Source organism: Trichoplax adhaerens, genomic scaffold, assembly GCF_000150275.1.
Source record: "Trichoplax adhaerens TRIADscaffold_4 genomic scaffold, whole genome shotgun sequence".
NCBI lineage: Eukaryota > Metazoa > Placozoa > Uniplacotomia > Trichoplacea > Trichoplacidae > Trichoplax > Trichoplax adhaerens.
The window spans coordinates 6,074,557-6,091,607 of record NW_002060946.1 but is presented as its reverse complement, the minus strand read 5'-3'; the positions used below and the strand labels follow the sequence as shown (position 1 = coordinate 6,091,607).

Here is a 17,051-nt window from a genome sequence, read left to right as displayed (position 1 = left end):
TTTTTAGTTTAAAGATACCAGTCTATTGCTTATTTGAGACAAGCTATACCTAAGCGCTTTAAAAATTCATCTATTGATATATATTCTGTATATATTCCATGCTGCTATAACAGGCTAAATGTCCTACTATTAGTTTGAACTAATGATTAAATCTACTGTAAATTTCTGTAATTAATTCTGGTCAGGTTGTTTTGATATATTATTTTCTAGTTGTAAGTGTTCACGTATTATAATTATTATTACAGTCATGTTATTGTGACTTTGCAAAATGTTTCATTATGTTTTTACAACACCTTTGATGTTGCGTTTTAGTTTAGAGATATCGCTCTATTGCTTCTTTAAGACAAACGATACCTAAGCGCTTTAAAAACTCATCTATTGGTACATATTCTATATATATTCCATACTGCTATAGCAGGCTACGTATCCTAGTATTAGCTTAGCTAACGATTAAATCTACTATATAATTCTCGAATTAATTCTGGTCATATTATTCTGACATTTTATTTTCCAATTGTGAATGTTCATGTATTATTATAATAATTACGGTCATGCATTGTGACTCTGTAACATATTTCATTACAATATAAATATAATCCAATCATTGAAATATTTTTAATGATGATTATATCGATAGAATTTAGTACCAATATTCAAAGTTTTATGCTTGAAGCTGCGTCGTTTCTCACACCACTGTTATAAAAAATGACTTTATTAACATTATTATAGCTTATAGATATTCAATTAATTTATGTTACCTTCAATTCCATTAAACGTATGATTCAATTATAAATTGAAATAAGAAATTTATCAAATAATACTATCAATCCTTTAATCAATCGATCAATGTGCAGACTTTAGACAGCTCCATCGCAACGAAATCTTTGAACTAGTTGAGGGTAAACAATCCACCCATTGCATACATTGATACACCAAATCTCGATCATAATGTAATTTTCGATACAACAAGGCATTACCGAATAGAAAATGTAGCAGAAAATAGAGTAGAGGAGTAGAAAGAGTTTTATTACAGCTGTTTAATTTCAGCTTATGACAATAGTTATGTAGTAAAGTTAAGAACCTGTACATTGCATCAGCTCATGAATAAATAAATAAGGAATGGAAAGAAATTAAATAGAGATATCAATTGAGCAATTAAACAGACCATCAAGGGCATCGCTGTACAGATTTAAAATTTAAACTCCTTATGAAAGATTGATTTGAATAAAGGAGATGGCGATGATAGAGCTATACGAACGAGTGATAATATTTACGAAAATACGTACCGGTAAGTATTTTGTTGGATTTTACAGAAAAGGCAAAGCCGAGTGGGAATTAGTTGGAGGGTTGCCTAAAAACTTGGATAGATACGTATTTTAGTGCCTCGATATCACGCTTTTTCGTAAGAAAATTGAATTCAGCTTTCGTATAACTTCAGTAGTACTTTACGGTTGTCATCTTGCTAATGATAAAATTAATCGACGACAGTTTCTTTTGTTAAATATAGAGATATGTTTACTTTTATAATGGCTGATATCTGTTTATAATTACAGTAATCATTTTCAGATTTATAACGCCAACGCCTTTCACCATGCAATTGGCGATATAAAAGTATACTTGTTATGGCTTATTATAATAGACTATATATCATTACCAGTAAACTTGATGCAGCTTCAAATACGTATAATTGAATAGCTACTATTATTTAGAAAAATTTATGCCAGGAAAATCAATATTAAGATAATGGAGAAATGCTTGATACTTTTATTAAATAGGTCTGCTTCATCATTAAATTTTACTTTATAGTAATATCATTTCATAGAAAACTAAGAGTTTACTGAATTGTGTGGTTGTATAACCTGAAATGGAGACAGTGAACAAGGATAAATTAAAGTAAATTATAATTAGAGCAACATTTGCATAACCTATTCTTTAAGATTGAATAGCTTGACACAAATTTTCATGGACTGCAAAGTATATGACTGAATAATCATGGAAATAACATGAACGACCAGTAATTAAATCATTTAATGCGGCGTTGGCATGATTATCTACATATTAAGAGCTCAGCCTTTTTAGTGAGTTAATATACTAATAGATAAAGTGATGATTTAGCGATATTGTCGTTAAATTATGATTAGGATCGACATAAAGGTCATAACGTCGAGGCACTTTTATCATCAGTCTAATATTTAATATGTTAGTAAAGTATTAGGAAGTAGGTCAAATTTGTCGATATTTCAGGACTATACTAAATATTACATAATTGAATCCGATGTTTCAGGCTTTGCCTAAAGATGTAGTAATGATGTATTAAGCTACGTTTTCTTCGGTCTAAGATGCTGGTAAAACATATGAAAATGGATAAAATTTTTCTTAATTGCTAGCCTGTACTGATCATTACTGAGTTGAAACAAGCCTATTGATAGTGTATATTAGGAGTTCGCCATAATGTATTGATGTGTTCTGAATTCTTTCTTATTTATGTTCAACTTTCATACCTAAAACATCTTTCCCCTTCAAAAATTTATTCGTAGGGAATAAAACATGAAACAGGGAAATATAATGAATGGCAAACACTTGCATATCAACTACTTAATCATTATTTCCATTCACCATATGGCGCTATTCTTAGAATAAAATGTGGATAGACCTATTGTTGGAAAACCCATTAAGAGCAGTATGCAACCCTTCTGGGGGTCATTAAGTGGCTACCTACCAACATTATTATGATTTACTTATTAATTATCTTGAAAAATAGAATTAATTCCAGTTACCACGTTATTTCAATCGGGATTAATTCACGTTACTAGCATAACACATTATTTTTGAGGAATATAAGCGTAAGATATTGTTCACTACCTTAGAATCTAGATCTACTATTCTTGAAAGCAATAATGCCTTGCACAAATTATGTCGCTAATGAATAAGTCATCACTGATCTTAGTATTAAAGTATTATTTAATCCAGTAGGAAGAGTATAGCTATAAAAGTCAAGTTAAAGATAGGCAAATCATTATTTAATATCGAAGAACAAGTAATACTATATTAAAATTCAAGCAAGGTTATTTAGCTATTTCAATTAAATATCACGAAAACTTGATGATAAGGCACCTATTTTAAACTTGTTTCTAGATTTTTTTAAAGATTTCCTGTTTGTTGCTGTAGCCATAAACAATAAATAACGAGCATCTAATGGATAGTGTAAAATTATAATTCATCGATACAATATAAAAAATAACAGACTTGCTTTTCTTCTTAGGAACAAAAGACTGAGATTGTTCTATGTCGAAAAAATAATTCATAAAATCGCTGACCTTTGACAATGATGATTCCAAATGGACAAACAAGATCAATTCAATATTCGGTATTTGAAGGTTAGATGACAACATTAGCTGTATACAATAACAGTAAGCAAAGAATATATGTAAATTTGATCAATAAGCCTTATCTTTAGGAACCAACGTTCGGTAAACAACTATATTGACAGCTTTTACTTACTTAAAGTAAGCGACATGTTTACGTGCCCTGGCTGATGGTAAACAAACTATTTTATCATCAGCCATTAGTAAATAGGCTAGAAGATAATTTTCGGCGTAAGCTGAGCACTACTGAGGTTAGGACTCGTATACCTGTTGGAGTCGAACAATGAAATCGTTGATCTATAAAGTAAACAAATTTCACACTTTTATAACAGAAACTAATTTATAAACGAATAAGTCTTGTTTACTACTTTCATGACTAATTCATACCATGGTTATTATTAAATTAATAAAGTATGGCTACATAGAATCAAAAATAAGGATGAATAGAAATCATCTAGTTGTTTAACCTTATCTCTGCCTATTGATTCCAATCATTCTCAATTATAATTATTGAAGAAATTTAAATGACGTTAACTTAGATCGAGCGGCAAATAGAATTAGGAGACAGCTCACTTTATATGATCATTTTACAGGTGAGAAGTCTTGTTTACTACTTTCTTAACTAGTTCACATCATGGTGGTTATTAAATTAAATTATGGTCAGTTACATACAATCGAAAACGATGAGGAAAAAAATCGTCTAGTTGTTTACTTTATTTATGCCGTTTGATTCCAATCATTCTCAATTATTGAAGAAATTTGAATGGTGTTAACTTAGATCGAGCGGTAAATGGAACTCAGAAAAAGCTCATTTTAAAACTTTAGGCTATTTAGTCTTATTATTCCAATAAAACTGGTGTCATAAAAATCAGTTTGTTTCCCATGATATTCAATAATTATAATTCGACAAGAACTTCCATTTCTTGTTAAGCTTCATTTGACTACATAAGCATTTCTCTTATTAAAGACTGTCTAACTAAAAATAACAAAATCTACTATTTTTATATAATACTTCCGTCTTTAAGTTCGTACAATTTTCTTTAAAAAGGTGTCCAGCTACAGAAATTATGCCCATGTCTGTTTTAAAGATTAATAAAAGGATTATAGCAAACTACGATGTTGATCGTAATCTTAGGTTTGTTGATTCATCGATTATCAAACCAAAATTATCTGATTTACCGATAGTATTTGAGAAACGCCTGATGATATATGACCTAATGTAAACTGAATGCTACGGTACTTGATTACTAATTCAGGTATATGTACAGTACAATGCTCAGCAGGGCATCGCTAAATTAGAGATTACTGCGCCATTGCTAGCAAACAACGCCTTAATTAATGCTTTAGATTCTTTTTCTAATTCTCTGGAGAAATAATTAGTATGCAATTAATGAAGCAAGCTGTTATTAAGGTTCGCATTTGGGTCTACTCATATATTGATTCATTCAGCTATACCATTATCTTCATATCGGCTGATATTAAGTGCAATATCTAAACAAACTTTGAATGATTCCATTCATTATGGCAATAACAGCGATATTACTAACTCTATTCTCCAATCTCTGAGAAGTCAAATTAGTCATGTTGACTGTATGATATACCCTTACCAATTTTGGCCACATGGAAAGGATCTCTTCGTTTTACTTAGGTAGTCGTTAGCAAGATGGAATTTATCCTTAATTAATTTGCTTTAAAGGAGCACAATGAAGATCTCCGTTGTTCATAGAAAATAGAATAGTTCCAATTGTACCATCATTTAATCTTGTTTCATTATAGAATTAGAGTTAATTAGGAATAGTTTTGATGTCACAACAGGAAAGATGTTTTGCGAGAATAAACCATTAAGAGTCACGTCATAGACCTCTGTTGAATTGATTTGATAATTAAAATCAGCCATAAAAAAATAAAAGGTGTAGGCGTCAATATTATCATAAGAAATTGCGTACTTATACTACTCTTAGCTATATATTTTCATGTTAAGGTAGATTTATTGCCATAATTACAGTAGTTACCTCATAAAAGGATTGACTCGTTCACTTGGAGCTAATCGAAAATTTTTTGATTCAACTATTCTAAAATAGTTTCTCAAGGTAAGGGTATAGCAACCTATTAAGCCTCATTGATATATATTCACTTCTATGCAAAGATGATTGCCATACATACTGAGTGGAATACTTATAGATATAAAATTGGTACTTCAATTAAGGTAGATTTATTGGTATAATTACAGTAGTTACCTCATAAAAGGATTGACTTGTTCACTAGGAGCTAATCGAGAATTTTTTGATTCAACTATTCTAAAATAAAAATCCTTTCTCAAGATAAGAGTATAGCAACCTGTTAAACCTCATTGATATATATTCACTTCTATGCAAAGATGATTGCCATACATGCTGAATGGAATACTTATAGATATAAGATTGGTACTTCATTTAAGTCAATGTGGATAGGGGGAAAAATTCATCGATCTTTAAAGTATATTACATCGTAATGCCCGCATCTCTTTCTCTACCTGTAGCTTTGCGTGGCAAGTACTACTTAATAACGACATTATCAAAGTAGAAAAGTGATTTAATGATCTAGAATTGACTGTAATAACTGAATATCTTTCTAGTGTACACAGTTACTTGACGTTATTTTCACTCCAATTTTCCTCAAATAAGAGAAGTAAGTCAATATCGATAGGCTACAAAATCCATTACGTTAATGTAGATTTTTTTTGCAGTTGTAAAAATAAACGAACAAAGGTAAATGACTTATGAGTAGAACTACCATAGTTAATATGCCATTCATAATAAATATGTGGCTATTAAAGTAGTAATTATTCTAATTTAGAACGATGCCTCTGTCAATAGTCTATAAAATAATGAAACATAGATGTTATAACCATGCCATAGCCATCGTATCAACCCATATTGGTTACTTTTTATGTAAAAGTAAAATATATTTTTTACTTCTCATCAAAGGAAGATGATTTTACAGCAAGCTTAATATCTCTTTTAACAAAGAGAAGACTAAGAACGATTTATTTATGACAATGATGCTGAAACCATCTGCTTTTACTACTCTACAACCCCACGACATAAATACAAGCAGAATAGCCATGTGCTTATTGAAAAATATCCAGTTTCTATCTTTCATATACCATATCCATAGTCTAGTATTCATAACTTAACAGCAATTATACAGTATGAATAGGTCAGCAATTCAAATTAGTCAGTTGCTCCGTTGTAAGGTGCTGACAAATCGATAGTTTGCTAATAGATCATCATATAAAATGGTTGTCATAACTTCTAGGCTGATAGCAGTGAATTGTGTTCTTGCTGCTAACACTTTATTCTTATAAGAGTAATTATCGTCGTTCGCTATTTAATTTTTGGGTGAAATATCTATTGGCTGAAAGTCAGAATGAATTCGCTTTTCAATCCGATTTACAAATTTCTAATGATTGGGCAAATACTAATCATAGTGATCATTTTTTATTGTATACAGTATTATGTTCGTGTGTGCCTTTTTAGTAGGAATTTATAAGCTCGAGAAATCACCTTCGTATTGCAAGATGTTTGTTAAATTATAGGATAAGATTCTTACGTGAAAGGACAAGCTAATTTTAAAGTAAAGAAACAATTCGCTTTTCAGTCTGATCTACAAATTTCTAATGATTGGGCAAACATTAATCATGGTGATCATTTCACTTTTTACTGTACTATAATACGAGCATATTTATTGGTTACTATGAATTTATAAGCACGAAATATTGCTTCCGTATAGTAAAATGTTTTACTAAATTATGGAATAAGATCCTTTAGGTAGAAGGATATGCTAGTTTTAATATAAAGCCTTACCTAATAAATAGCATAATCGATTATCTTAGAAGGAATCCAATGATTTAAAGATATCCATTACGATCTCTAAAAATTATCGATCAAATTATACACATAAACTGATTGAGATAGCGCATTTTTTTCTACAACTCGACACATTTAACCAAATACGTAAGTGAGTGCAGGATTGAATATAAATTTCTGAACTATTACCTTTGGAGTAATAATCACGTACGATTCGATCATAGTAGGATGAAACTGAAACCCTGCTGAAAATAAATTGAATGTTAATGAATGAAAATAGTTCACTTGGATCATAGTGGCTTACTCGTGTTGACCTCATACCGATAATAAATGGAATTCTATTCAAAGTAGCTCGCTGGCATTTTGGAAACGCAATCCTACTCTATCTTTCTAAAGACTGTACTTGTACTTGTTCTTCCTTTTTGATAGTAATACATTTACGTCATAAATAGCTTAACGGTATTAAATCCCTAGCCAGTGGATTACTCATAACCTAGTTCTCTTTATCATTATTTTCAAGACGCTTTTCAATAAATAGAAATAAGAGGCTTGTCCTGTTGTTAACAATACCATCATCATGAACATTCATGATATGCTGCTGATGGGCGTTGATAGTCTGTAAACTATCAGATTATATAAAAATATTTCACAGCATGATATGTCGTTCAGGGAGTGATGGAATGTAGATCGTAAAACAAACGTGATCTGTAATGAATGAGATTCCATAAAGCTCTGAGAAAATTAGACATTATATTGATACTTATAGACAAAAGTAGACAGGAAGACGTAGTCAGACTATCAAAATAATGAACTTATTTTGTATTGTAGAACTTTTTAGCAGTAATTCAATCTTACCCTATTGCAATAAAATCTCCAAATATGCCTGACTATAGTAATTTTAATATTTCAATACACCATCTTCTGTACTTAGATTAAAGGAAACTGATTCTTAAGATGGAATAATTTACCGGTCATGAACTGTCTATTTAGCCATTTTGTTCTACTGCCAATAGCGCTTACAAGTAACGTAATTATGCTGCCTCAAAAGAAGTATTAGCCTCGTTATCGTATAAAAAGTTGCATTTGGGCTTTTCTTGTATAGAAAACTTATCGTAGTTCAATTCCTAATTACTTATTCCCCTATGATTTATAGAAACGCTGTAGTGTGTTTTCACTTTGGCAGTTGTATGATATCGTAATGACCAATAGACTAACAGTAATTTAATGTACTGTGGCAAAGTGTACATACGAAATATTATAAGACCTTGATACTTGCCATTCTTTATGCATCCCTCTCTTTTGTACATTCTTACAACCTAATGCCCAATATGATCTATTTGGACCAGTACTGCTTGTACATTTCTTACTCACCGTTCCAAGACTATCTATAGAAATCCCGCTAACCAAATAATTTCCCTTTTAATTAGAATCTCATTTGCAAATTACATCATACCAATGCTGAAATGACATTGAGTAGTTATAGGAATTCAATAAACAATCATAGTTTCTAGAAGTTATTGCCTCATTACTTAAATTCTTGCCAATATAATTATCTGTACATGTCGACTTTTACTATCAATTTTTAATTCTGAATGAAGGCGAGATAATCTATTAACGTTTGAATCTTATTTTTCTCAATCCATAAACAGTAGTACAACTCTACAGCTAATCATCAAGTTTCAAATACCTGCCAATCTTGCTGTAACCGCTATCTTCATTTTAAATTGCGATAATATCGTTCGACAAACTCAAACTAAAAGCTTTTTCAAAAATAAACTCACAAAAACAAGTATACACCGATAGTTTGCATCATGGCCAGCTATGTACCTTGTCCTGACGTTCATCTCTTCGTTAGACTAAACCTTACGAACATTCTTTTTCGACCGTTAACTTCTTTTGAAATCAATGTTTCCATTACCTGGAGCGTTTTGTTTGGCTTTATTTTGTTAACTAGCTGCCTAATTCTTGGCTTAATCTTGCTGAAATCGTCTCTACGAACGTATAGTAATGCTATTCTGGCAAGCTTATGCTTAGCAAATATATTATATAGCTTTATTTATATCTTGCCGGTTAAGATAGTGTCAATCCGTAATTCACTAACTTCGTGGATTAATATTTATTGCCAGCTTGGTCACTCAATCTTTCAATTTTGTTTTATTTGCTGTATCAACTTTCATATATGTTTGATGGCATTGGAGAAATTACTGGCAATAACCAGACCAACTTGGCATTTACGTATGAGTACTATGAAAATTGTATCCATAATTATCATGATTGTCGTCATTTGGGTCTTACCGTTTTTCTTTGGCTTTTTCCCACTCATAATCGGTTGGTGGCGCGTATGCCCTAATTATTGCGTTCTTACCACTGTATTATCTAATCGTCGGCAATCATTAGTAGCATGGCACATCTTTTTGTCATTTCTAACCTTCCTATTGCCTACATCTATAAGTGTTATTTTATATTCTCGGATCGTATGCGTGACGAGAAACAACGCTAACAAAATAACAGAAAATAAAAATAGTGAAACATCAGGCAACCCAATTACAAAAGTTGTAGTCGCAGTGTCTGTAATAATTGGTGTTTATCTACTTTTGCAAACACCGTATAATATCTTTCAGATTATTTATGTGACTAATCCAGCCCTCATCCCTAGAAGCACTCGACCTTTTATACGGGAATGGCTAGTATATGCCGCATCTTGGAATTGCGTTACCAGTCCGGTTATTTTCGCCTATTATGATCAAACTTTGCGTCAAGAACTAATCAACATTATAACATGTAGATGTTATAGGTCCAAAAGTCCTTCATCAGCTCATGCTCCTACATCTAACGCTGTGATGATGCGGTCATTTTAATGGTAGAACTGGAGTAAGACTTTCCATCATAATATCTGGATTACGTTAAGCAATGATAGAGTGGTAAAGAACTTCAATCATCAAGCACCGATTGGCTTTTAAATTGCTACCGTTACTATTGCAACAGTAATACATATAAGCATAATATGTGCTGTAGTATGGAAACTGATTATCAATAGTACACATAATAAAAGATTAATCAGCATGTAGCAAAGTTTTATAGCGTCATATTTCAGACCAATAAATATCACCTAACTAAGAACGATTTAACGACCAATCTATGAAGTGAATTAGTTTATTGTAACTGCTCAAGAATGATGCTGTAATCACTTCTTGAGCACAGTATTCCCATTGATTCTTAACTCAATAAATCGAGTAACAAAATGATAGACTATTGCACTTTCCCATTTTTATCTCCCGCTCTTATTATACTGTAGAATAGAAGGATAATTATTCTAACATAGTTAATTATGAGTATGTCAACAAAATGTTCAAGAATCGTAATTCCATCATTCGCTTTGCTGTTTATAAATATATAATACTTCATTGTTGCAGCAACATGCAATAGATTGTATAAGGAAAGCCAGTCGTTTATTTGTGATATATAAATGATAGAAATAGGGCTAAAGTCACTAGCGAATGCGTATATGTATTGGGTAATATTTTATAGGAATACGTGCACGCCGTTGTAGTGTTGATTTTGGCGTTGGCTAAAATCCTTATCGTGCAGTTAATATTACAAAACGAAAAAGTGTGTTAATTTGATGCTGTTCAATGTTCATTAATATATTGGTATATGATCATTTTAATTTCATACTTGTAATGTTGATTATCTGAGTTTCTGCATATAACCGTTGATTTTTCATTGCATTAAATTCATTCAATTCTTGATTTCATAAGTAATAGTGATCCTATTGTGCTCTAATTGCGTGTATCTCCACGAAACATCTTGTACTAGCTATCACCTAATTATAAAATCGCTATTTTGTCTTACTAAAATTGTAGACGCTTTTTTATATAACCTATACACCCGAATGTGCATGATTAAGTTACAATTTTGATTTAACTACTATTTGGCAAGCCGGAGCATAACCATTGTCGAATAAGCGTAGTTCATTAGTGTATTTTGAAAACCCATGTTTCCATTAACTTAATTTTATTTTAAGCTTTTCTTGTCCGTATAAGTTTGCCTTCATCTGCCACTAGAATATAAATCCAATAATTTCTGCCTCTACGCGTCTTGTAATAATTAATTAATCAATAAATTTTATTGCGATAATTTAACAATTTCTGCTCATGCAATCCTAACAATTTGTGTAATCCAATCTACTCCTAAAGAAGAGCTAAGCTATATTTTACCGTACTGTATATTTGTATGTCTACAGTAATAAATGTCATGAACATTTTACACAAGTGAGGATGGATAAAAAATTAAATAATTGATGAATTATTTGGGAGGTTTTTTCGATAGTATCGTTACGTATGACTTCTAAGACTGTTGACTATGATATCTTATTTAACTAAGCATCATTACCAAAATTTTCGAAAATAGTCATAACTCTGTCTAGTTGTAATAATACTAGAAATTTTCTAGACGATAATTTTAAATGAATACGGACATGAAAATGACTAATCTAAATAATATTATGTTATCAAATTGGATATAATTATACGCAACCTTAAAAATGTAACAGTGGGGAAACAAATTTTACTCGTACTATTACCTCGAAGCGTAAACAATTACATCTATCGGACACATTAACCAACATAATCGATCTTACTATGCTCATTTCTCAGTTGGTTTCGAATACCGTCGAAATTTTATTAAGAATTGGCAAGCGAGAAAAACGAATTAATCTAGCAGCAACACAGTAGTTTTTAATAATCCCAACAGTCCTTACTATTAAATAACACAGTTATTACATGATATAGCTAAGCGGCAGTAATTCACATGTTGTAACTATTTTAAGGAAAACTAGGCATACTAAAGCGAATGAGGTAAGGTTTGCTATCGTAAACAGACTTAATTACGAAATTATGAGCGTTCCAGAATCCACTGCAATCGCTGTTGTGTGCTTGATTGACCCAGGCATTAAAAGTTCAATACAGTTCGCAAACTAACAACAAAGTTACATATTAAGAGGTCAGTAACAACAGTTAATGTCATAGAATTAATTAAAGCCTCCTTGACATACCTTTTTCCTTCATGCATTAAGTTGAAGGCTTCGTTGATATTTTCCAATGACATGGTGTGGGTAATAAACTCATCTAACTTAAGTTCTTTGTTCATATATCTTTCTGCAAGCACTGGTACACTATCGCGACTTTTCCAACCTAAATAACAGCACAAAAGTATGTCTCTAAAACAATCTCAATAGAATATCATTATTCTCTGGAGTTGAACATGAACAATTTCCGTCCCGTAAAAAAATGTAAAGTAAACGTAGCCTCGAGTAATATCAACCTCCAAAAGCTGTTCCTTTCCATGTTCGACCAGTGACAAGTTGAAACGGTCGGGTTGAAATTTCTAAAGCAAAACAAACATTTAAGCAATCTAACATTGATACTAACAGGCATAGCAATTATTAATTAATAAAGACGCAAAAACTTGAAGTCGCTACAGGGTATGTAAAGTAACAAAATTATGATTTGGAGCATTAATCGTTGATTAAGCTAGAGCTGGCGTTTTAAATAACAATACAATAAGTATATGCACGAAAGAATCTGCACTACTATCTACCTTTTCCGGCTGCTGCAACACCGATGACTACTGAAGTTCCCCAACCTTTGTGGCACGACTCTAAAGCAGCTCGCTATTAGTTCGAAAAATTCAATTGCAATATAAATACCTCTCCATCAAAGTGTATAAGGTGTATTTAAGTATCCCATGGAACATGTACGTACTGTATAACTTAAAAATACAAGAGATAAGTACTATCGATTGATAACTGCATAATCAACATTTCATTTTATTATTTTTAATAATATCAGAGATCATCTCCAATTTATATATACTTTAGGGTTGAATTCGTAGCTATTATTACCATGGTATGCACATTTCCGATAGCTTCAAAAGTATAGTCAAGTCCTCCGTCAGTCATTTCAGCAAGCACCTGAACACAATAATTGATGTAAGATTTTCATAAATTTGCAAGTCAACTCATGAATAAACAATTACGAACAGCATAATTAATAGATTTAGCTGACTACAAATAACTGATGGTGGAAATAAAAACGAAAATTGTGCTAGATAGTATTTTGATAACTAAACCTGCTGAATAGGCTTATCATAGTCAGCTGGATTGACACAATCAGTTGCTCCAAAGGCCCTAGCTATGAACAAATATTTGCCATTGATTACTGTATATATTCTCTTACATATCTATATTAATCAGCCATAACGAGTTTGCCGTTTGCAACTTACAATCCTATTCACCTTACCTGATTCAAATTTACTTGAATTTATATCAATGGCAAAAATACGTGATGCGCCTGCTGCTTTACAACCCATAATCACAGCCAGCCCAACCGCACCAAGGCCCCAAACACCGCAAGTAGTGCCCTTTTCGACCTTGGAAAACGAATTGCAAAGACAAATGTTTCATAATGACAACAATATTATAGCGAAGTAATGTAGTAGAGTGTCATAAAGAAAAAAAATTTGAAAGAGTATTGATTATATTATTCATGTCTAAGAGTCTTACGTTAGCAGTATTAAGAACTGCACCGTATCCGGTGGAGATTCCGCAACCAAGCAAACAAACTCTATCCAAGGGGGCGTCAGGGTGAACCTAAGTAACAGTATTAATAAGCTGATTTTGATGCTATGATTAATTATTGATACAGGTACAGTTACATCACGCAGTCGATTTGTAACAGTAGTCTACTCTTTACCCTTTACCTTAGCTACTGAAATTTCTGGAACTACAGTGTATTCACTGAAGGTGCTCGTCCCCATAAAATGCAATAATTCTTTTCCATTACATCTAAATCGAGATGTGCCATCAGGCATAACACCTTTTCCCTGAGTATTTCTATAAATCGATAGTCATTCCCATTAGATTATCATCCCAAATAGGATATTATATCAGTTACATGCACTGGAAGTACAATGTAAATCAGCATTCTATATCGCATTTTTATTGATATTTGCATATCGTCTATGCCATCAATTTGCACACTGAAGTTAATATCCGAAACTAGCGTTTGTACGCTACTATACTGCAAGATATACTCCCGGTAGCAATAGCTCGAGAATGGCAAAAAGAGAAATACAAGTATGGATAGGCTAACAGATGTGACTTGGTACAGAGTTGCATTTACCTAATTTTACCGCATAAGTTTGTCCTTGGATGTCTACAGAATTTACAATCACCACATTGTGGTATATAAAGCGGAACAACATGATCGCCTATAATATCAAGCATGAGAAGTACATCAAAGATAATGAATAATGTACGCGTTGATATGCTCATTTAACTTATGATGTGCATACTCGTATCTTAAATGATTTATGGTATTGAGCGGCAATCGCCCTACCTGGTTGAACGGATGTGACGCCCTCTCCAACACTTTCAACAATTCCACCACCTTCATGGCCTAAAATTACAGGGAAAGCTCCTTCCGGATCATGTCCACCAAGAGTGTAAGCGTCGGTATGACAAACTGCAGTATAAATTATACGAATGCGAACTTCACCAGCCTTTGGTGGACTGACTTCTACCTCTTCAATACTTAATGGTGCTTTAGCTTCCCAAGCAACAGCAGCTTTGCATTTAATAACCTTCGCGTCAGAAATAAGGGCAAACCCAAAATTTACAACGGATTAGTAATGCCTTGCATAGAATGGTTATTTAATGCTGCTGTAAGTGGATCCATGCGATTAGATGGACCTACTAAGTTTTACTATACAGTACTGTACTCTGTCCGACCTGCGTCTAATCGAATTGATGCCTCTTTTCTTTTACTTGTTGTGCAAGTACAGACTAGGATAGTTCTTTTTAGTGTTGCATGATTTGAACGACTGTATTGACACTACTGTAAAGTCTTACAGTATATGTTATTATTTATACAGTATAGTACAACATGTTTACCCGATTTCTGTACTGTACAGTATTTTGATGACCATATACAGTGGATATGCTATGGCCTGGAAGCAACATGCTACGGTGATTACTGGAAAGGAAGAAACTTTTTACCACTGATTGCAACTGTCAAGGTTCAAGAGAGATGTCGATCACCGACAGCGCCATTGCACGTACGAGTACGAGTACGTGTCCAATTCAGCAAGCGCACTAAAAGTGGTTGTAATATGACGATGTACTGTATGGTGTTTGCATTCACGATTGGAAAGATGAGCAATATTCATTCTACATTCTTCTCGTCTATCTGATATGGATACAGATTGTTACAAGCCTGACAGGAATGATTTGCAACGATCTATTAAGTCGATTGCAATACGTTGATGACAATAAGCAATAAAACGATGATGCGAATCATTCTAAAATCATTCCTGCAGGGTACTGCCAGGCACTTTTAAGGCTAATAACAACAAGTCTTTCGTCTTCACAAGTGTCTGATACTGTATTGTATGTGGACATCAGTGGGCTTTACAAAGCACCATCCACATTGCATATCATCATCATTACTATCAGTATTGATATAGTTAGTGAGTTAAATAGGTCCTATTGATATGATTGAACATCCTCTTCATCAAAGCAAGTAGACTGATTTCACTGAAAACAACAACTTACTTTACCCACTGTGTCGGCCATGTTGAACGGTGAATAGAGGAAATGGATGCGTCCGTGTGGTGATGCAATTTCATGCAACTCGTGTGCTCGGACTCAAAAATACTAAAGTAAATATATCCAAATTAAACGGTACCGTCGTGCATTGCAGACCGATGGTCGATTCGATTGTACTGTCATGTATTACTAATTCGTGATCATTTCTTACTATTATTGTTGTTCAGGCCGATTGAGACCCTTAACATGGCCATTAATGAGTAGTCCACCCCTTCTCATGTCGTAAACTGCATACAAGCCTGTCCTATGGTGGTGCCAGTCTAGCTTATCGTATGCAGTAAGTGCTAGTGTATGATCGATGGTGGTCGATGTCACTCAGGCATAGCCCTGAGCTACTGGTTTGACCCGCTTAAAACAGGAAATTACAACTCGCTTTGTGTACAATGGTCCTGTAGCAGTTCATCACTGTACCAACTAGTTGATTTTCTTTTGGACACCGCCACTTTTTTTTGCAGGGTAGTCCTTGTAAATACACCTTACTAACATGCAAAGGAAAGCTTATGGCTTATGCCTATGGGCGATGTGCAGATCAACACAAAGATCGCCTCCAGTACTGTACCATACTCCACGAGACGGTTGTGACAACGGTAAAAAGCGGTTATTGCTCTCCTTTCCCATACTGTACCCTTTCCATTGCAGTCTATTACTGTAATGAATCGTGCATTGGCAATTTGGCACTACTAGGCACTAACCGTTCGCTCTCTTTATTTACTAACCAGCCAGACAGATACGTAGACAGAGCAGAAGGGTACCAGTAAAATTTTGCTGAGTAAGTACAGCGTTGTACTGGACTGTAATTACATACTTTGCCGGTAGCATAGACTGTATATTGAACATGCAGTATATCAGAGACGAAATAGGACTAAAATATGCACTTGCTGGCCTATTTCTTACCCTAAGTAAAATTACTTTACATCCTGGTCATGGACTACTCGATACAGTACAGTAGTGTACTGTACAGTACGTACTGTACAGTACTTATTGTACACAGTACAGTACAGACTGTACACTGTACAGTACTTTACAGTGCTACAGACAAGTGTAAGTACGGACAGAGTCAAGGGATTCAACCGTGGAACTGACACGATATTGTAATTTCTTGTGGTACTGTACACTGTACTGTACTGTACTGTACTGTACAGAGGGTGGACGGGCTAGTACTGTACTGTACAG

At 33.2% G+C, this 17,051-nt stretch overlaps 1 protein-coding gene across 1 annotated transcript; it reads right to left on the bottom strand.

Moving 5' to 3' along the window:
- Positions 1-11,949: 11,949 nt before the first annotated feature.
- On the bottom strand, positions 11,950-15,845 carry TRIADDRAFT_55892 (uncharacterized protein; the record flags this gene model as incomplete). Its single annotated transcript, XM_002111606.1, has 12 exons — positions 11,950-11,971; positions 12,267-12,405; positions 12,536-12,598; positions 12,812-12,884; positions 13,116-13,184; positions 13,343-13,404; positions 13,513-13,642; positions 13,776-13,862; positions 13,973-14,105; positions 14,395-14,482; positions 14,611-14,854; positions 15,825-15,845. 12 exons carry the CDS (start codon positions 15,843-15,845, stop codon positions 11,950-11,952), a joined length of 1,131 nt encoding a protein of 376 aa, XP_002111642.1.
- Positions 15,846-17,051: the final 1,206 nt, after the last annotated feature.